This window comes from Colius striatus, chromosome 12 (assembly GCF_028858725.1).
Source record: "Colius striatus isolate bColStr4 chromosome 12, bColStr4.1.hap1, whole genome shotgun sequence".
NCBI classification, from domain to species: Eukaryota; Metazoa; Chordata; class Aves; order Coliiformes; family Coliidae; genus Colius; species Colius striatus.
In genome coordinates this window covers 13,073,657-13,095,426 of record NC_084770.1, presented here as the reverse complement: position 1 = coordinate 13,095,426, position 21,770 = coordinate 13,073,657, and the positions used below count along the sequence as shown (strand labels likewise).

The 21,770-nt window shown below is 38.0% G+C and overlaps 1 protein-coding gene across 4 annotated transcripts in view; it reads right to left on the bottom strand.

Annotated features, from left to right (window-relative positions):
* COL4A4 (collagen type IV alpha 4 chain) overlaps positions 1 to 21,770 on the bottom strand; it is a 72,683-nt gene that overhangs the window by 32,757 nt on the left and 18,156 nt on the right. The window contains exons 5-21 of one of the 4 annotated variants that reach the window (XM_062005571.1): positions 20,809 to 20,943; positions 19,852 to 19,896; positions 18,364 to 18,480; positions 14,883 to 14,951; positions 14,631 to 14,666; positions 13,805 to 13,867; positions 13,311 to 13,346; positions 13,104 to 13,145; positions 12,046 to 12,126; positions 11,482 to 11,535; positions 10,228 to 10,287; positions 9,591 to 9,635; positions 8,612 to 8,665; positions 3,064 to 3,133; positions 1,507 to 1,611; positions 765 to 929; positions 92 to 184 (exon numbers count right to left, since the gene is read on the bottom strand). In XM_062005571.1, the coding sequence (XP_061861555.1) occupies positions 92 to 184; positions 765 to 929; positions 1,507 to 1,611; positions 3,064 to 3,133; positions 8,612 to 8,665; positions 9,591 to 9,635; positions 10,228 to 10,287; positions 11,482 to 11,535; positions 12,046 to 12,126; positions 13,104 to 13,145; positions 13,311 to 13,346; positions 13,805 to 13,867; positions 14,631 to 14,666; positions 14,883 to 14,951; positions 18,364 to 18,480; positions 19,852 to 19,896; positions 20,809 to 20,943 (1,270 nt within the window). The remainder of the gene's footprint in view (positions 1 to 91; positions 185 to 764; positions 930 to 1,506; positions 1,612 to 3,063; positions 3,134 to 8,611; positions 8,666 to 9,590; positions 9,636 to 10,227; positions 10,288 to 11,481; positions 11,536 to 12,045; positions 12,127 to 13,103; positions 13,146 to 13,310; positions 13,347 to 13,804; positions 13,868 to 14,630; positions 14,667 to 14,882; positions 14,952 to 18,363; positions 18,481 to 19,851; positions 19,897 to 20,808; positions 20,944 to 21,770) is intronic. The other 3 variants (XM_062005574.1, XM_062005573.1, XM_062005572.1) reach the window with 3 other exon arrangements.

Below are 21,770 nucleotides of genomic sequence, written 5' to 3'. Positions count from 1 at the left end.
TCCTCCAAGTTACCATAAATTTCTTGAAATTCATGTCTGACATATCTGGGAAAGGTCTTATATTCAAATTGTTGCTGTCAGGCATACTTACCCTTTTGTCCTTTTACACCTTTTCTTCCAGGAAGGCCCATCTGACCTTTTGCCCCAGGTTCTCCAGGGATCCCTCTCTCAGTACAGATTACACCTGTGAAAAAACAAATTGTACAGCTAGCATAAACCATGTTGACTGTTTCCACAGCTTAGGTCATGTGTTCTCCTCCCCCTTATCTTGATACCCTCACCTGAAAAGCTAGAGATGTTATGAAATACTTTACAAGTTTTTGCTTATAGATGATAGAATCACAGAATGGTTTGGGTTGGAAGGGATCTTCTACTACAAGAGTGAGTCTGGCTCAAGTTGATGCTGACACGTTGTTTTTATTGCCACTACTTCTTCCTTTTTCCACTGTAGAATTTTATGACTCTTGTTTCTTTACTAAAGGATGATGAATTGAGTTTCTTCCTGTTTAACTTCAGCTGATATATATATTAGGGATGTTTTTCATATGTGTTGCATTGTGGGTTTAAATCACTATGAAAATCTTGCAGTCTCACTGACTGACAACTAATAGAAAAAATATATTTTCTATATCACATGAAAAGCTCAAGATATCTTTCAACATTTACTTTTCAACTCTATTGCCTTTTTGTAGGACCAACAAAATCAATGAAACTATTAATATGTAGAATGATATTCTTGACATGTAAGTTCCTGTTGAACCTACTGGGTAGTCCAGGTAAGCCTTGTCTTCCTGGCTGTCCTGGTAGGCCTGGTGGTCCAGGAAAACCAGGTCTCCCTGGGATTGATTCACCTGATCCAGGGAAACCAGGGTCACCTTGAAAACCTCGAGGTCCTGGTGCCCCACTCACTCCTGGCAGGCCAGGTAGACCTATAAGGAAGAGAATGGTATATGGCCTATACAGCTTCAGAGCAACGATTGTTACAAGATATCAAAGAGGAAATTACAGGTCATATAGAACTGTCCTGAAGAACAGCTTCTGTAGAACAAAGACTTAAATCTAAATCATTAGGTTTTCCAGGATTCCCAGGAAAAGATACTCCTGCTTTAAACCTTCAATTGCTCCTTTTCCTCCTCCCCATTCACTCTTTTCAATATATCCCAGTTATTCTAGTTCCTCATATAGAGCACTTTCCTTTATACCTTTTTGAGACAGAACATGAATTTTTGAGCAAAGCACTCCAGATACAGGTTTACCATGGATTTACAGGTCATGGTACCATTCTGCTTTGTATTCCGTTCCTTTTCTAGTAATTTCCAATGTTCTGTTTGGATCATTTTGGGGTGTTTTTTTGCCATTAATTACTGAGACAATATTTTTATTGAACTCTCTGTAGAGCTCAAATTCTTACTGTTGATGACTTGCATCAAGTGAAGAACTGTTTTCTTTTAGTTGCATTCTCTCTTACTGGTACATACTTCACATTTTATCCCCTATTCCTCTTACTTGTTCCATCATCTCCTGGTATTCCTAGCAGGCCTGCAGGACCAATTGGTCCAACTGACCCCATATCACCGGCAGGACCTGGGAATCCGGGGTCTCCTTGTGGACCTACATGGAATTATAAAAACATGTGAATTGAATACCTTGTGCAAATTGACAGTTAAATTCAACTGCAACCAAAATTATAGTTTGGGAACAATACAAAAATAAACCACAGTAACTTCTTTTTGCCTTTGAGAAGCATTTTTTAAAGTGTAACAATTTAATTTTAAGGTGGGAGGATTTGGTTACTTTTCTACAGATTCCTGCCCATTTCATGGGTTCAAAGAGTTTTAACTCATTGCCACACTCTAGTACTATTTTTGCGTACATATTTCAGTGTTTGTCCCAAATCAATACATGTAGCATTTAAAATGAACATACTTCTCATGTTATGCAGATTTGGCAGTGCTCACAGGGAGGTGATTTCAGGATTATCCTAGTTCAAATTATCCAAATTTTTAACAGTAGATTTTCAAGTGAATAAATTTTAAAAATACCATTACATAACAATAAGAAAAACCCTGAGTAAGATATAAAATGTTTCATTAAATTAAAAAAATACTAATTGGTAGTAGTTTTGTTTTTAAACAACTCTGCTAAAGGCATTCTGGAGAATTTATCCACTCACACACCAGGCACATTATTAACTTTAAATGTTACTTTAAATGTTATTTGAGATATTAAGCATAGGGTTAAGTCTTCCATTGTATGGGCTGGAAACACACAGATGCCAATGGAAAACAAATTTCATTGATTTTTTGGATCAGGCCTCTAATGGGGAGGTTCTGCTGAACTGGGGTTGTGTTGTAACTTACTTCTGTGTTCATGATCAGCATTTACTGCACTAGAAATCCAATTTATGTTAGTTATTGTCTGTTAATGTTCTTACAATATAGGTTCCCCAAGTGTGAGAAGCCAAAGCAGGTCCCTTCCAGGAAGTGTACCTGGCTGTTCTCCACTGCCTTTTGCTGTGAAATAAGAACTTCCACAGACTTTTAAACCAATTAGATTATAAAGATGGGTATAAAGGGAGCTGCGACATAAAAATCCAGAGTAAGGTTTAGGTAGCAAAGTATCAAGATTGATGGTATTCTGTTGGGAGTACTAGTTCCAGGATTTGACCCCTGTTATGTAGTAGAAAGTTGTGTGTTTTGACAGTTCTGAAAATACAAACTCTAAAATACAGTAAGAAGGATGGTTTTCTTATTTGCCATTCATTATCAAGCATGGGCTTATTTCTCAGAGCTTTTAAAAACACATGCATATGTCCAATAACTAGGGATAGACCTGCATATCTAGCCAGTGCTGTATGCATAAAGATCTTTCAAGCAAACATTTAAGCTGGAACTTGTATGTTGAACATAGTTCCAGTAAGATCAGTGAGACACAAACACTCACACAGTGTGGCTACTAGGAACACATGTCCCCTTAATCCCTGGTGATCACTTTCAAACACCTTAGCAAAATAAGTCTCACACACTTTATACAGCAAAAAGACTAGTTAAAACTAGCTCTAACCTTTTATAGGAAGAGGTGGAATTCCAACAGCTCCGGGAGGACCTGGGGGCCCCTTTTCTCCTGGATCCCCCTGTAAGAGTCCACCAATAGATTTTATTGATAGATACAAATATGCAGTGTGCTAGCGTGTAACTGAAAATTTCAACAATGGTAAGGTATGTAAGGATGTGACACGTATCACCTGGGAAACTCTTTATAGCATTTAAACAGGCAAAAAGATGTAAAATAATAGTTATCTTTCAGGACAGTAGCGACCAAACAGTAATATACCTACTGCACATATCTATTTAACACTTAAAACTTGTGACTGTTGTATTTAATTTAATTTCACGTACTGTAAAGAGAAATTAATTACAGTATCAGTATCTATTTGAGACATTTTAATTTAGCAACCATGGTGCAATTATTTGCCTTAAAATTCTATATTGAAGTTTGGAAATGACTTCTGTAATGATGGATAAGCATTAAAAAAGGAGGTTTCACACTCTGACAGATATTATCAATGGTAAGAGATACTCAGACCTCTTATAAGAAGTTTAAAGCATCCGCATAAGTGAAACATAAAAGTGCCTACTAATGGCAAGGAAAATCACTTCTTCTTGGAGGCTTTCTAAATTAGCTTGGACTTTTATATTTAGAATTGCAAGTAAAGTGGACTTTAGGGAGGGCTTCTATGTGGCAAATTGTATTAGGCTTTTTACTTTGTAGATTAGGAGTCAGCCCTGCTCTCTGCCGCAAATGAGAACTGAGAAAACAAGAATGTGAATGTGGGAACTGCGTAGTGAGTTTGAATTCCTGAGACAAGTCCAGGGCCTTTTAGGATCTGGACAAGAAGAACTGAGACTGCAAAACTGTATACGCATTCTTACACAATTGTAAAGAAGGAGTCCATGTCTATTTCTGGACTTTTATTTTAAAATTAATATCTCTACAATATTTAAACAGTTCTGGATCTGTCACTGAATGCTGTCCTCTTAACCTTTGGCCTTTTGGCTGACTTTTTTCCTTTGACTGTATTTTGCAGAATGAAACAACATCCTTGTGTCATCTTTAGCTATTTTAAATAGGAATGTAAATTTGTCTTCACTAATGACATAGAAGAGTCTTCTGTGTGGCAAGAAAGAAAAAAAAATTAGCCTAGTATTTTTCCTTCTCTGATAAACTCACAAGTATTTTGGGATTTAAAAATAATTTAATGACTAAAAAAGTATCAAAGATTTGTACAATACATGGACATGGACTAAGTCTTATATGATTTTCATGTTGATTTTAAAATGACACAACCAGAACACAAGAAAGAACTGAAGAGTCATTGAGTCAAGGTTAAAAAAAACACAGTTCTTGGTATCTCCTCAAGTGCAAACTTCCAATGGTGGTCTCTGAAAATCTCTGTCTTTAGGCTGTTAGGTCTTACGACCCTCTATGGATGGCAGCTTTCTACTTGCTGCATTTTCACTGTTGGTACACTCCCACATAGTGGCATATATACGTTTGAACTGGTTTTTATTGACTGATGCTGTTTTGTCTTCCCATAAAGACTTCAGGAGACTTGACTTGCCAACAGTTATTAAAAAAAAAAAAGAGTAAAACTGCTATAAATGTCCATCAGAAGCATATCTCTCCTGTATTCTGTGATCTGGAGTCATCTTAAAACAAAAGCTTATAGCAACCATCAGTTTTACTGATATCCCTAATAAGCATTAATCACTGTACTTGTTCTGTTTCTATAGCTTTATATAATGTTGCTAGCAAAGAACATTTTGCATTGCCTGTAAAGACCATTTTAATGAGACTCATTCCATTAGTAGCAAAGATAAATGGTCTCAGAGTGATTTCAACAGGACTCATATCCTCCCTTGCATTTTGTCTGAAGACAGCATTCTGTGTTTTTTCATATTTATCACAGAATGGCTGAGTTTCGAATCATAGAATGGTAGGGGTTGGAAGGGACCTTTAGAGATCATCTAGTCCAACCCCCCTGCAGAAGCAGGTTCACCTAGATCAGGTCACATAGGAACATGTCCAGGTGGGTCTTGAATGGACCACTGGAGCTCACTGTGTCCAAAACTGCTGCTCAGCAGGACCATCTAGACCTAGTTACCCAAGACAATGTCCAGACAGCTTTAGAATATCTATAAGGGTGGAAACCAGTGCTGAGGGCAAGGATAACCTCCCTCAGATGATATTTTCCTAATAAAGCCCAGGAAATCATTAGCTGCCTTTGCAGCAAGGGCATGATGCTGGCTTATGTTCAACATCTGCACAGTGCTGCCAATGGACTTATGGATCAAAAGGTATGCCAACAATTCCTTGAAGGCCATTCTTTGCTTTAAGCAACAATCAACATTTTTTAGAAGATGATGTCCACTTCGAATGCAAATGTTTTTTTTCTATGCCTCTTTCTCTTAAATCTGCAAACATCTTATATTCTCTTTGAATGTGTTAATATCAGAAAATCTACAAGGATGGGCTATTCTCAGGAGTGTTTTTAATCATATTCTTGTTCCTCCAGTTTATGTGATTTTTAGTAGATCATAAGCAACACCTGGTGAGGCCAGATGAACAGCTGATGCAGTCTAGATAGACCTGCACTTTTCAGGAATAATCAGATTTATCCAATTGTTTCCCAAGCAGAACTACAGCATCTGTTCAGTCCCTCTGAATTTTGCATATCTGTGTGAGTTAATCTGATTATTTTTTATGAGGTGTTTTTTTGCTCCGTGCATTAGCAATTGTAATTTCAGTTTTTTGCATCACTGTTGCAGACATTCAAAATTTTCCCTAGCATAATCTACCAATAATTAATTATTCTTGCTTATTGTTTGCAGTGTTAATTGATGTTCTCTCAGGCTGTGGGCTAATCAATGGAGACTGTAGAATGGACTGTTCTGTCTACACAGTATGTTGTCTCAAGTTGGTTAATGATGCCCCCAACTGAAACAATGTGCACATCAGGGTGCATACTTATTAACAACTTAAGGTTTGATTCTGCTTTTGGGGAGTAATGTACTGTAATGATTTTTTGTTTAAATAAGACAAGCAATGTTTCTGTCTAATTAGTATCTGAATGATTCCACATTGTTGTGAATCTGACAATGGGCAAATGGGAGAAAAAATTAACACCCTTGGGCAGAGTTTTTTGCCCCTCAGTGTGACTACATAAAAGAAATCTTGGCTGAAGAAGCTATCTAGAACTTTCCTGGAAGTCCTAACTTTGAAACAAGTAAACCTGAGATTAAACCAGATATATTTACTGTGCTTTTATTTATTTATTCCATCTGTTTGTCATTTCTCATTTGTAAACCTGCAGTGTACTACTACTGGCAAGTTTGGACCAGCCACAGTTTACTTCCTTTTGCCATCACAGATTAGTATGTTCCAATCTTAACCTTCAATTTGTAACAGAGGTGATTCTTGCTCAAATCTCGTGAGTGTCATTTCTGATTTCACAGGTGTAACTAATAGTGTTTTAACATAAGTTACTGTTTTACAAGCATGTTTCCAAAAAGACTATTTCAAAGGGAAACAAACACTCCTGGACTTTTTTATTTCTGAGTACTTAGAGCCAAATTCATTAGTGTCACAATTTCTTGGTTTTGACCTCTGTATAACTTTGTATTAGTTTTTTCTCAACCTTGCTGTCTCTACTGATCCTGTCACTGACCTTATCTGTTGCAGTATTTCACTTCTCTTGCCCACACACTGCTGACCACTTGGACCCTATCCCAGTGACTCCCTAGACTTTCTCCCTGCCTAGACTCACTACTGCTTTGTTCTTTCAAGAGTAACATCCAGAACTGGAGTTTCATTCTGAATGTGCTTTAGCATTGTACATTCCATAGAAAATATAGTATCGTAGAATGGTAGGGGTTGGAAGGGACCTTTAGAAATCATCTAGTCCAACCCCACTGCTAAAAACAGGTCCACCTAGATCAGGTCACACAGGAACTCTTTCAGGCAGGTTCTTAAAACCTCCAGAAAAGGAGACTTCACACCCTCTCTGGGCAGCCTCCCTCACCTGAACAGTAAAATAGTTTTTCTTTATGGAACATTTTGTGTTCCAGCTTCTTTCCATTACCCCTTGTCCTGTTGCTAGATACGACAGAAAAAAGGGATGCTCCAACCTCCTGACATCTACCATTTATATACTTGTAAATATTAATGAGATCCTCCCTCAGTCTCTTCTTCTCTATACTAAACAGCCCCAGTTCCCACAGCCCTTCTTCATAAGGAAGATGCTTCAGTCCTCTGATCGTTCCTGATAATTCTCTCCATTCAGGTTCTTGTTGTCACTCAGAATTACAACATGATCATTGGTTTTGCAGACTGCAGAAAAGCATTCCACAAATTCATATAATGAAATATCACTAGATTGGCACCTGGACATTTTGAAATTGTCTTAAGCATCTTCCTTGCTTTTCAGATGAATATTCAGATAAATATTTGAGGCTGTTTAGTCTGGAGAAGAGGAGACTGAGGGGAGATCTTTATTAACATTTATAAATATCTAAAGGGTGGATGTCAGGATGTTGGGACATCCCTCTTTTCTATAGTAGCTAGCAACAGGACAAGGGGGAATGGGATGAAGCTGGAACACAAAAAGTTCCACTTAAACATAAGAAAAAACTATTTCACTGTGAAGGTGATGGAGCCCTGGCACAGGCTGCCCAGAGGGGTTGTGGAGTCTTCTTCCTTGGAGGTCTTCAAGACCCACCTGGACATGTTCTTATGCAACCTGATCTAGGTGAACCTGCTTCTGCAGGGAGGTTGGACTGAATGATCTCTAAAGGTCTTTTCCAACCCCTACCATTCTATGATTCTGTTCTATGATTCTCCTCTTTCATTGCTCAGCTCCCTGAATGTGACACCTAAACTTACAAATCCTAATGGAAAACAGCATGTGTTATAACATTAAAAATGGCTAGCATCATCTAAGTGAGCAAAAGGAAAAAATGTCTTAACAAAGCTGGTGTGAAGGACTTCAATTTCCATTCTGGTAAGCATCTTGGAATAGCTACTTCTGTGAACAGGCTGAACACATGCAAAGGGATTTTGGGAGGGCATGGAAACAAGCCCACTTCAATCAAATTTTCACATCTCATTTGGTGCGAATTAACATACTAGTTCATAGACCAAAAGTTTATAGGATCATACTGTTACCTAAATAGCAGGTTCCTTTACCTAGCATACCTCTCTGGGGAATGCAGCTCAACCACGAACACCCTGCAGAGTACTACAATTCAGATTGGATAGCTATGCAACTATAGTTAAAGGCAACTATTGGCAATTGGGATTAACCAATTCCTATGGCATGCAAAAGGGAATTCCCACTCTCATATGCACCAAGCAGGAATGTTTACTTACACTGTTATTTACAACCACAGTGTTAACTATGACCATAATGAAAACATAACATCTTAGAAGTGGTTCTGACTGTGTAAAAGGAAATGATCTGATAAGCAGGTACATTTGGGAGGCCTCATTACCATTTATATAGGGGAGTGTGTATGTGTGTGCACACATGCAATGTGTTTGTTAGTTTTATTACCTGTATGCCTGGATAGCCAGGTTGTCCAGGAAAACCAGGAAATCCTGTTTCCCCCTGGAAAGGATCATATAAATATAACTTGATTCATCTGCTCAGACATTAATATAGTTAATTGAATGAAAAACAGTGAAGCAGTCATACAACACTGTCATGTTATAATAGTGTCTACAGTTTGCTTCAGAAAATTCACTGGGAATGTTTCATAGAACCTCTCTGTTAAGAAATGCAACAAATATCACCAAGTTATTTTGACAGCGGTCAGCAGATTCAATGTTGCTGGGGCACAGAACTAGCTGGAATACAGACCAGCAGACTAACAGACTGTTATGGCTGAAATTGGTTTGTTGCCTGCTGAATGACCCTCCTAAACTACCGCTGCATGAAAAGCAGCTGCATTGCAGCTCCTCTCCTTTCATGATCTAATATACTCATCCATCCAAGAGTATTCAAACTCTTCAGGTAGGCAGTGGTAAAAAACAAAGTAAAAAGTAATTTTGCAGATAAAATAGGCACCTGGAACATAACGAGATGCAAATATCTGTACATTAATGTGATTTATGAATAGCATTATCATTACCTTAACTACATTTGAAAATGAGCCGGACAGAGCAGATAGGAAAAAAAGCAAGATGTAGCTCTATATACCTACATCTGTTCTTCACTCCAGTAAGATGATGTAATTTCATAACTAACATTCAGCAGACTTAACAGCAAAAGTGGAATTTCTTGAGACAGAAAGATAATCCAAACATCCATATAACACAATGTTAAAAATGTTAACAAGCTGTGTAAACTTTCTATCATGTGTCACACTGTCCCGTTCTCCCCCCTGCCCCGTGGCAACAGGTTGCAAGAGAGAAAAGAAGGAATGTAATGTGGGCTACCAAGTGTGTGGGAATTCTAAATCTGCATGAATGCACAGAAACGGAATTCTCACTAATGCCACTGTTCAGGGAACTGCTTACATTTTATATCTTACCTTCATTCCAGGAAAACCAGCAGGTCCGTAAGAACCAGGATTACCCTGATAAAAGCAAGTACAGTATGAGCTAAAATAGCAAAAGCTTACTCAAAATAACAGTTATTCAGAATTGCTAGGCAGCTAATATTCCTGAGATAATTATTAGAATTTTTGCAAATACTTTATATGAGAGACAGGCAGGAATGTGAGCTACAAACTAAAGTAAACCAGACAGGTCTTAATATTTTTATCATATTGCACAAAGCACAGTAGTAGACATGTTGCTCCATGTGAGCACTGTTCTGCAAATCAAGCACAAGGTGGTGTAAAAAACTGACATTGGTACCTATGGAATACATTAAAATTACTGTGTTAGTACTGTGCTACTCTAGAGCAGCTTAGTACAGCTCTAAATATTTAGACGATAACCCTACAGATTTACTTTCTTTCCAAGGACAGAAAGTCTGAGTGTTCTTAAGTCTGAGACAGGCTGAGTCCCAGAGCAGGACTCCTAAATATTCTATACAGAAACTATGACAGATTAATTTTTAAAATCCTTAAAATTCTCCTTGCAGATGCAAACTTAAACTGCCAAATACATTCTGAACCTAATTATAGTGAATTTGTGAAGTAATGTATTCTGCAACTTTCTTACCCGCAATCCAGGAAATCCAGGAATGCCTTTTTCACCCTTTTCTCCTCTCCCAAGTATACCCTGGAGCATTCAAAATACTTTGTTTCAACAAGCTGCTTGGTGAAGTTTGCCATAAACTTTATTTTTTGTGCATGTTTATTCAGTTATGCATATATTAGGTTAATGGACCTTGTTTCACTTCCTAGGCTCAGTCACTGGGACCTGCTTCATACAAAACCACTAGCTGTACCTACGTAGCTTCAGTTATTTAAGGAACCTGCTATGGTCTCTCCTCCAAGTTTAATGTGCTTTCAGCTTTTTTTGGTTTTTTTAAGCTCTGGGCATCTTTTGGGCTGCATCAGTCAGTTTCTTAGTTCCTGCTTATAACTAACAAGTGTGCTGTCATCTACACGTACAGTTAGTACTGGAGCAAGCATATAAAGTCCATCTTTTTCAATGTAAATCAGATATAAAAAGATGAGTTCTATCTCATTTTCCAGTGCTAAGTAGCAGTGGTCCTGTTATGACAGAAAAATAATTTTTGAAAATGTGCTCAACTCAGAAATGTGATTTTCAGGTTTCTTGTTTCTTCTCTTCTGCACACAAAGCTAAATAAGTTTTAAACATAAACGAGACTCATTCCTTTGTCCCCATTCTGGTTTTCTGAGATCTGGTAGTTTCATGTCTCTGGATTTTCCTCCTCCAAATCTATCAGCAATAAACACTTCAGAATCTTTTTTGTGACTGCTACAACTCAGCATCCAGGAACTCCTTACTGGCACACCAATGTTTTAAATTAATCATGCTGATAGTAAAAAAAGAAAACGTAGAACAGATAGCAAAAAGCAAATCTTTCTTTCCAACAGGTGGCTCTGCCTTCTCTAGTCTTGAGGATATCCACAATGAGAAGTTAATACGTCATGCCTCATTAAGAACACGTACAGATCTTCTCTATTTCTCTTCTTGAGAAAAAATAATCTACACTTCTGTTTTCTTCACAGTCTCAGTTTGTTACATGTCAGCAGCTCAACTGGCAACAACACTGCCCTTCTGCTGCCAGGCAACGTTCAGTAAGTACGGATAAAACAAGACTCACAAAGTGTTTTCCAAAAGGTTTTGAAATAGCTTTGCTTTCACACTGAATTAGGTGGTGATTGAACTTCACAGCACAAATGCTGTTATTTCTTCCATCACTTTGTGCTTTAAAAGATTAACTTAACCACAGAAGGGCTTTGCCAGCACCATAAAAAAAATAAAATAAATCACACTACTTACCTTGGGTCCACGTGGCCCTCTGAATCCTGTTACCCCAGGTAGCCCTTTCTGGCCCTATGTAAACAAGGAAAGGTTTTGTGCATATTAAAATGCAGGACATGCCTATGTGCTGTTAAATTTTTTCAAAGCCCAGTTCTAAATTACAACTGTTAAACAGTATTTTCTTAAGCTCTGAGCCTGTTCCTCTGAGCACAAGAAAAGTAAGAAAAACAGTTATGTACTGATGTTTATTTCTGTTAACACTCTGAAAACAACATCATAACTGTGGAGTGAGACAGATATATCTCTTAGCTTGCAAAGACCTCCTAATTGGGACTTTGTTCCTACAAACAAAGAAAAACAAAGCAAGGACAGTATCTGCTTTCTGCATTGAGACAGTCATCCCTCAAGGACATGAAGAGACGTACACATGGGTTCTCCTGTCCTGAAAGCCTCTATTGAGGGTACTGAACAGCAGGATTTCTGCTAGAGCTGATGGTTTATTTGTCCTATGCCATCCTCGCAAAAGTCACAAGATTGTATTTTCCAAGTTGAGCACAGTTAAATATGAAGACAAATTAACACCTTTTCTCCTTTGAACAGATGTGCTCCAGGAGGTCCAACTAACAGTGGTGACCCAGGAGGCCCAGGAAGTCCAATGTCACCCTGTGGAAGCCAAAGGAACAGCAGAGAGACAATTCTGTTCTGTGCAGCACTTCAGTAAGCCTCCAGGTGTTTTCCTGTTGTACTACAGCACTACATATTTCAATCCTCATTGAACATGCACTAACACTTGTAGATAAATAAAGGTTTGTATTGAGATCTGTAAGCTTCTACTGTCTTCCCAGATAAGCAAAGTTGACAAAGTTAACCTCCTCCTATTCTTCTCAATCATTAAAAATAATGTTATGGCTGAGGAAATAAATGAGAACTCTGTGCTCATGGCTCCTGCTCCGAGTTTGTTGTGGAGATAGTTACAGGATTGACAATCATCTGTGTGTACATACAGGCCCTCATGTTTCAGACCAAAGCTTTGAGCACAAGGCTTTGTGGATGTAAAGATGAAATTATTGATTTGCTGTGGAAAGTTGTGCTTGTTGGAAATTTGCAGGAATTCTAAGAAGTGATTGTGCAAAGTCATAGAAAAAAATGAAATATTTCACATTGGTTCTAGAAGTACTAAGCATACTGGTAGGTGGAGACTGGGAGAGGAACTATTACTATGTGTTTGTCCTTACAGCCCTTCCTTGGTATCTGTTGCTGGACATAGCAAGATGAGATTGCTGGCTGCTAAGCGATGAGAGTGATCTGGTACCACTGCTGTTACTGGAGGGTACTGTTGTGATTATTTAGGCAGTGTCTGCACAAACCAAAATTGCTCACTGTGTAGGTGCTAACTAATGTATCAGTCATTGCTTTTCGAAACCTCCAGAATATTCTTGATTCCTGGAGGCAGCTCACTGAAGGAATCATTTCTGCACAGAAGTAATTGATTCAATTAGTTACGTTACTTCTCCTTCCATTCTAACTTGATTCATGGGAGCACACAGCCACAAATGAATGGGTTCCAAGGAACCCAACAACAGTCTATTAAACAATATATTTGTAGTATTAATTTTCTTTAATAACATTTGTTTTCTTACCGGCTCCCCCTTTTGTCCATCCACTCCAATACCTGGATTTCCCTAATTGACAAAAAATACACAGTTGGAATACAATCACAGAACATGCTGCCATTAGATTTTAATCAACTCCTTTGAAAAACTTGGTAACAAATAACCAAAAACGATATTCCAAACATTTGTTATTCTATCATTTCACTAACAACTTCAGAAAAAGTCATTGCCTACCTGTTCACCTGGCAAACCAGGGTAACCTGGAATACCCTTTAAAAGAGAATGTAGACAAGTTAGTATGTCTGATTTAGAGACAGCTTTGCTTTGAAAATTACCTCCTCTTGCCAGTAGCAGCTAGAGGCAGAATTTCTTCTTGGGATGTACCTATCCTGAAGTGCAATTTACTTCACCTCATGACTGCTTTCAGGAGGATTGAACTCTGGCTTCCCACTTTCCTGTCTCACACAAGGTGGCTTTGGGGAAAGGGAACAGAGAGAACAAGCAGCGTTCCTCCATCACCAGACTGCCAAGATGAAATTTGTTCTCGCAAGCATGTGAAGGAACAACATATGCTCGAATTCCTGAATTTCCAAACTTATAAGGTGAGACAAAAATCTCTCTTTTTACCATTTGCCTCAGAAATTCTAAATTGACAAGTTTTATAATTGGTAGACCAGAATTTATGCACATCCTGAAAATGCAAGGCTGTATAACTGTGGGGATCTTACAGGCAGGCCTGTCTGGCCTGGGTATCCAGATGGTCCCGTTGTACCTCTTGACCCTCTAGGTCCCTGGAAAAGACACCAAAAGGTCTGTGAAAACATCTAAAAGCTTACTCTTCTCTTTTTTCCACAAAATAGTTCCTCTAAAATGCATGCATCACTTGGGACTCACTCTACTGGCTACTGCATTTCACCCATGGCCTGAAGCTTATATCATGCCTGAAACTTCAGCTTCACTAAAGCAGCTCAGCACCAGTTTCTGGATAATACTGTACAGATACTGGACAATGCACAGTTATACTGTATTAATGGATTGAAAGAATGCTTCTTTAGTAATTGTGCTACAGTGTGGGGACTTTATACAGTTCTCCAGTGAATACTTTTATGAAGGGAAGACAAAGAGGAATCCAAAGCCATTAAGAGCACAAGTCAGTAGTGAAATTAAACTCTTTTGCTCTCACATGTTTTCATGGCCAAAATACAGTACTCTGCTACATTTTCTTTGGGAGATCTACCAGATACTGTTGAAGGTGTCACATCTCTATGAATCTTCAGTTTCACAAAGGACGTATTCTGCAAGGTGTAAGTACCAGGGTGACAACTGCTCAATGCACAGCTTATGTGGATGGGCATGCTCTGTTTCTGCCCCTTTTCTGATTGCATGAACTGGCCATGAGAGCAGACACAGTCTTCATGTATGTTAGACTTTTCTCTGGGCTTTTGCTATTTAAAGCAGACAGGGAAAAACCCCAATTTCTCTTTACTGTACTAAGAAGGAAAATTTTAAAGGTCTTCAAGACAAAAATAATGTCTAGAATCTGACTGTACTTACAGGCATGCCAGGAGGTCCAGGATCACCTCTGTCTCCCTATAATGAAAATCATTTAGCACATGAATCATTACAAGCTTTGTTGTGGGTATTTTCTAACTATCCAGATCATAAGCTATCTGTTCCAGCTGTATATTTGATTTGAATCTGGTTTTGTACCAAACATTATTAAACTGTGAGGAGTTATGAGAACAATTACATTTGCAATATATGTTTTCCTACAAAATTTGAGTTCTTTCATAATCAGGTACTTACTGGAGGTCCTTTCCCAAAATGTGAAACATACACTGAATTTCCTTTTTCTCCTTTTTGTCCTGGACCTCCCTTTAAAGAAAAAAAAAGAGTATTTTAAAATGTGATCCACTACTGATATCCTACATTTCTATGGAGACTGAATGATCATTTCTCAGGTTGTGCTTCCCTGGTGCCCCTATATCACTAGGTAATCCACTAAAATCATGCCTGAGCCTTTTGCAGTTCTTTTATCTAACAAGACCTTTAAAAATAAAACTGCTTTCTATACTGTTGAGCAAAACAGCTCTCACAGCTTCCGGACTCCTGCTCTTAGCAGGAGTTAGACACTCTTTAGCTCTTGGATACTTCAGTATTCAACAGTCTTCACAGATCTTGCCTTTAGTATCAAGTATATCCATATGCCTGACTTTTCTCTCAGGGAGTCAGTGGCTTCAAGTATTAGCATTCCGCCTTCTCCAAAAGTTGATGCTGTGATTCAGAAAAATCTGGTGTGATTCTGCATACAGTTAAAAAGCTGAGAGCATGGACTGTGTGACATGCAGGATCTTCAGTGTTTCTATCTATTAGGAAATCTGTTTCACAGCTTAGAAAAAAAAACCTCTAATGCCTAAAAGCCTTGTTTCAGAAAAAAAATAAGTTCCCATGGTGCTTGCTGTGGAGTCCTTTATAAAATGTTGCCAATCTTGGCACTCTCAAAACCTCAATCTGACTTAGCAGGAACTGATGACCTCTTTTGTAAAATGTAATTGTAATGATCGATTGACTGTTAAGAGCATGATATGCACATATGTTAAGAACAGATGTATTAAGACACAATACTTCTGAAGTTTTCTCATTTGAAATCAAACGTATTGGACATAATTTAACTAACTTGGCTATTTAACTATTGATTTCAAAGAAACGGGATACTGTTTTTCATAGAGTTTAACTACTTTAAAACTGTACTGGTTTCCTGGTATTATACACTGGCTGCACAAATCCTGAATTCAGAATGAAACAGGGAAAGTACTTATCCCTGGAATAGTACGACAGAAAGAAGTCACAGCTGTCTGCAGCTGTATTTAGCCACAGTAAACTGGATGCAGATTATAGGTCAAAAAACAGCTGCTAGGGCAGACAATCAACACAGGAAAAGTTATATTTGTCTTTGGTTATTTTAACGTGTTATCTCTTGTATAATAGAACATCACTATCAGACTCAGTTTGTTACCTTCTACATGACTTAGGTCAAGGCTTACAATCAGAAACTACTTTTCTGCTTTATTAGTGAGGTAAATATACAGATCGTACAAGGTAACAAAAGTAAAGCTGATGAATATGTACATAGTGTTAAATAAAATTATATGGGACACCATTATAAACAAAATACATTCAAATGTTAGCTGTAATACAGAGTCAAGTTGGCACCCAATGCAATAAATTGATTGTAAAACAGGCAATCTGCATAGAGAGTTTGGAAGAGCATTCTTGTACACAAGAAAGTATGGTCACTATGTCTTGTTTTTCTGGATAGTTAAATTAATTTGCACTGCAGTGTTAGTGTGCATAGCCAAGGCTACATGCCTATTGTGTTTCCTATTCTTTGTAGCTTGCAACTACTTTTCTATGCCTGCCAAAGAGCATGTTCCTGGAATTGGGAGGACTTATGCTGTAATTTCTCCCATGTCCCATTTTGCTTTTATGTAATTTGGCTAACTATAAAACACAAAGCTCTTATATTGAAAGCCATGAGAAGTAAAAAGTACAGGTAAAATCTGAGGTTTATCAGAAGTCATTTTACCATTTAGAGGGTTAATGGATTACTTTGAGAGGTGCAGCAAATAGGACTATCAAGTTTTTTATCAGGTTGTGTATTTTGTGGCATTTATTACAGGTCCAAGATTGAAATAGTATCATTTTTTTATAATTGCTACACTTTTGATAACATCTTTTCACCCTGGCATTCACTGATTTTTTTTTTAATTCTCTGTGGCTGAACCAGCATTTTACTTATCTCCTGCTAAACACATTTGACTTTTAAAATAAATTGCAGTTGTTTTTATTGTTGTACTTAGAAAAATTCAGACACACTCTTGGACCAACCAATCGGCTGTTAATAATTCAGAATTAAAACTTGGTTCCATGTAAAGTCAAAACTTTTCCACTCAGTCAAAGCTGGATAGAAGTGTGGATCTGCTTGAGGGTAGGGAAGATTTACAGAGAGATCTAGATAGGCTGGATGGCTGGGCCAAGGCTATTTCCATCAGTTTCAATAAGGCCAAGTGCCGGGTCCTGCGCTTGGGCCACAACAATCCCCAGCAGCACTACAGGCTTGGAGAGGAGTGGCTGGAAAGCTGCCAGGCAGAGAGGGACCTGGGAATGTTGGTTGACAGTGGCTGAGCATGAGCCAGCAGTGTGCCCAGGTGGTCAAAAAGGCCAAGGGCATCTTGGCCTGTATCAGGAACAGTGTTGTAAGCAGTAGTAGTGGGGTGATCATTCCCCTGTACTCAGGTTTGGTGAGGCTGCACCTCAAATACTCCTTTGGGCTCCTCTCTACAAGAAAGACATGGAAGTTCTGGAGAGGATCCAGAGGCAGGCTACCAAGCTAGGAAAGGATTTGGAGCACGTCTCCTTTGAGGAATGGCTGAGAGATCTGGGGCTGTTTAGCCTGGAGAAAAGAAGGCTCAGGGGAGACCTTCTTACTCTCCACAACTACCTGAAAGGAAGCTGTAGCGTGGCAGGGGTCAGTCTGTTCTCCCTAGTAACAAGCAACAGAATAAGAGGAAATGGCCTCAAGTTGCACCAGGGATGGTTCAGGCTGGATATGAGGAGGAATTTCTTTACTGACAAGGTTGTCAGGCATTGTAACAGCCTGACCAGGGAGGTGCTGGAGTCACCGTCCCTGAAGGCGTTTTAGAGATGGCTGGATGTTGCACTTAGGGAAATGGTCTAGTGGTTGATAGGGCTGGACTTGATCTTAAAAGTCTTTTCCTGCTGAAACGATTCCATGATTCGATACTAATACAGTTAATGTGATCACCCACTAAAAATCTTCAAGTGTTACGGGACTTGGACTTGTTGAAACTTCCACTTATTGCTAATTCATCTCAGGTATATCCCTACTATTAAGGCTTCTAAGAAATTTTAAGTATTGATAGATGGTATGGTATGATGGTTTTGAGATACTCCTTCTCAGTTGTACTTCAGTGAAATGGAATGAGCTTTTGTGTGGCTGTCTACTGGGGACACAAAGCAGAATTTAACTCTCAAGGTATACATATATACATGGAGGTTATAGGAACTTATATCCTATTCAAGTTTAAGCTTAATCTGTTAAGGCACTTAGTGTCCTTCACTCACATTAACCTCAGCAAGAATGCCTGGAAGTTCAACGTAAAGATAGCACGGTAGTCTAAAACTCTTTCCATTTTAAGAGCTGTTAGCTTGAAGAGGAAATGTGCACATACAGTATTCATAGACAGTAAGAATGCCTTTCACATACATAAGGACCTCTTGGTCCAATATAACCATTTTCGCCTGGAAATCCTGGATCACCTCTGGAGCCATTGCAGCCATCCAAACCAGGCTTGCCTCTAGGTCCTCCACTTCCTGGCAATCCCTGAAAGACAGTTTAATATTTATTAATGATATATCATGAAGAATAGGGAATTACTTTTTAAATTAACAGAACAGTTTGGAAACAGGTATCTCACAGTGGTCCCAGCTTTGTGCTCTTTGCATTAGAAATGTTTTCTATTGTGATGAATAGAAATTTCATATGAGTAACAAACGATTTAAGTATTTAATATCTTTTTCTTTGATACATAGCAAATATAACAGGGACAGCACTGGTTCAGAGGGCCAGACTAAGCTCTCACTTGGGTAAAAAAGTAACATGTCATCTTCTCAGAGAAAGCATACTCTAGCCCTCTAGATGATCTTGTGTCTGTAAAGAAAAGCTGAAGAAATATACAAAAGTCATCTCAAGAGGCAACATATTTTTTTCATTGATTGGATAAACTAGGAAAAAAACAGGAGACAAATTGCCTCAAGCACCAACTAACCACAGAGATTATAACTATACATTCAAAAATGGAGGAAATTATTTTTCTAACCCAGCCAGACCTAACCAATGTCCAGATGGGGATTAGTTCTGTTGCAAATTATGACACTGGGCAATAAAAACAGTGAGATTTCGTTTGGAATGATCTTTCCGTTGGAGGAAAAATTCTTTTTACATAATTAAACATTTTTGTAAGGAACAAATAGTAATTTTCACCAAGATCATCAGGAAAGTATCCTGGTAATTTGCCCAAGATGTTTTTGTCAATTTTACCTTCTTCCTATCTTTAAGGTTCTCCATTTCAATTTATGGATATTAATTAACATTTTTCATTGCAATAATATCTTTTTCTCGGGAGCACTTCTTTTTTGTGCTAAATTTTGGCCTTGTGACCTCTACATTACACAGACTTTCTGGCAACAGTCCCATTGTCAAGTGTGGACAGCTGACAAGCAGATGCTAAGACACCCACTCAGTTTCTGGTTCTGTTTTCACTTCCAAAATTCAACATTTAAATTTTGTTTGATGCATATCAAACTAGTAACAGCATAGATATTTCATTCTAATAAACAGTATTTTTTAAAATATTGTATGTAAGAGACAGTATCTATCTTTTACCATACCTATTTCCACATTGAAGCAGACATTCAGAAAAATATACAATCATATGCTTGTAAATATATATTTAGGACCCACTTTCCATCTTCAGTCCCTACTCAGGTTTAAATTACTGGACTCAGTGGTTGCTTTTTTTTTTCCTACAAAAGAACTACAAGCAAATATACAAAACATGTAATTCTCTAGGTGACATGATATCAATAGGTATAAAGCCAAAGTATTTATTTGAGTGTATTATTCTGTTAGAGGATTTGCTACGATTTCATAGGAAGTGTAATTTTTATAAAGCAATATTCATTCAATACGTACAGGAACACCATCTAAGCCAGGAAACCCTGGGACTCCAGTCGGGCCCTACAAACAGGTGACATGAAAGAACAAAGTTGCTGAGTTCATTAACTTTTAAAATAGATTAAAACCAAGAATATGTCGTATTATATAGCAAAAAAAAGAAACAGTCTTGTTTTAAATATAAATCAAAAGCTGTAATTGTCAGAAATAGTTATCTGAAAAAAGTTAAATGGGCTTAGCAGGAGACTAGTGCCAGTAGCTACCCGTGTAACAGAGGGTACAGTACAGGACAGTAATCTAATTCTCATACTCATTTATTCCCCAAAGATTATAAATTGACAGAGAAGAGGAAGCTGTCTCTAACTTATAAGATAATTTTGTGTGTAATTTCACAGCCCTTGCTCCTGTGTTAATACAGCAGCACAATTTCTATATTCAGCACTTACATTTCAGGTGTGCTACATATTGACATCAGTGATTTCAGTAATCCATTGAGGTAAGTGGAATTAGACCATTAAAACTAATATAAAGTACCAACAGCTAAGTACAGAGACTGTAGAGCTATGAAAGACATGGATCTGATCTGCAATTTGTAGTAAAGAAGTGGTAATAAAATTCTGTTTCATGTACAGCACTTTGAAAAGCACTATACTCCTGTCTCCAGCTTCACATTCCTCCACAGCCCTCTTTGAGGTTAAGGAGGATGACATGATATGCAACAATCAGAGATTGGGTCTGTTTTATTTTATTTTATTTTATGTCTTCTGACAATTCTAATTTTGCAATCCACAGCAGAATTCCCCTGGAACATTTTTTCAAAAAAGCTGTAATTAATGTCACTAAGAGTTTTGTGTGAGCAAGAGTGTAGTTTGACAAATGTCTTCTGATCATTTTTTTGAATCATCTCTTTCACTTATGAACTTTTAACACTACATACTGTATACACCTAAAATTGTTATGTATGGTGTTTCCTACCTTATCACCTTTTTCTCCAGCTGGCCCAGGCTGCCCATTCTCACCTCTCTGTCCTTTTTCCCCTGGCAGACCAGCTGGTCCTGTAAATCCCAAGGACCCAATGGGACCTTGAGCTCCCAGCTCACCAGGCTGACCCTGAAAAGAGACCAAAGAAGTGAATGACTACTGCTGTAAATCCTACAGCAGACAGCTTTTCAGAGATAACTGTATGAACAAAACATGGGTTACAATATATACATACTCATGATTCAATGCAGCTTGCTGTGCAGCCTGCAGAGCTGTTCCATGCATTAGATGCTAGAGGAACATGACCTTGAAATGTAACAACTTGCTCACAGTGATAATTTCTTTTGACTTTCATCAGGTCTCCAGCACTACCTCTCTGAGATGCCTAGGATAAATTGCAAGCCTTCCTGGCTCTACCAATGTAAGTATCACCATCTGCAAGCATAAGACTCCACTGAGTATCATATTTTTGCTACCAGAGAAATGGTAGCTCATTTTAACCCAAGGAACTTTATACCCAATTAGAAAAAATGGAGAGAGTTCTCTCTTTCTTTTAAGTCATGCTGTATGCTAATTATCTTCAGTTTTTCTAGCCCACATATCAGCCATCACTACTCTCAGATCTTAATGCCTTATTTAAAAGTTGTGAAGTTTCCTGCTGAAAAAAAAAAAAGTCATTACCCAACATATTTACAGAAAACACCAATTGTAACAGATTGTGTCAAAATGGTTTGCAAGGTTGCAGAATGTCATTTATCAATAAATAGCTCTACATTGAGTATCTGTACCCACAGGATCATGCAGACCATCACTATGGATTTCTACTAACTTTTCTAAGGTAATACAGAAGTAAAAATACTTCCCATGACAACTGTATTTTTCAGTCCATAGCACTGGTGAAGAGTTGTTTGGGGTTGTTGTCGTTTTTGTTTCATGCTGCTAAACAACATTAAATC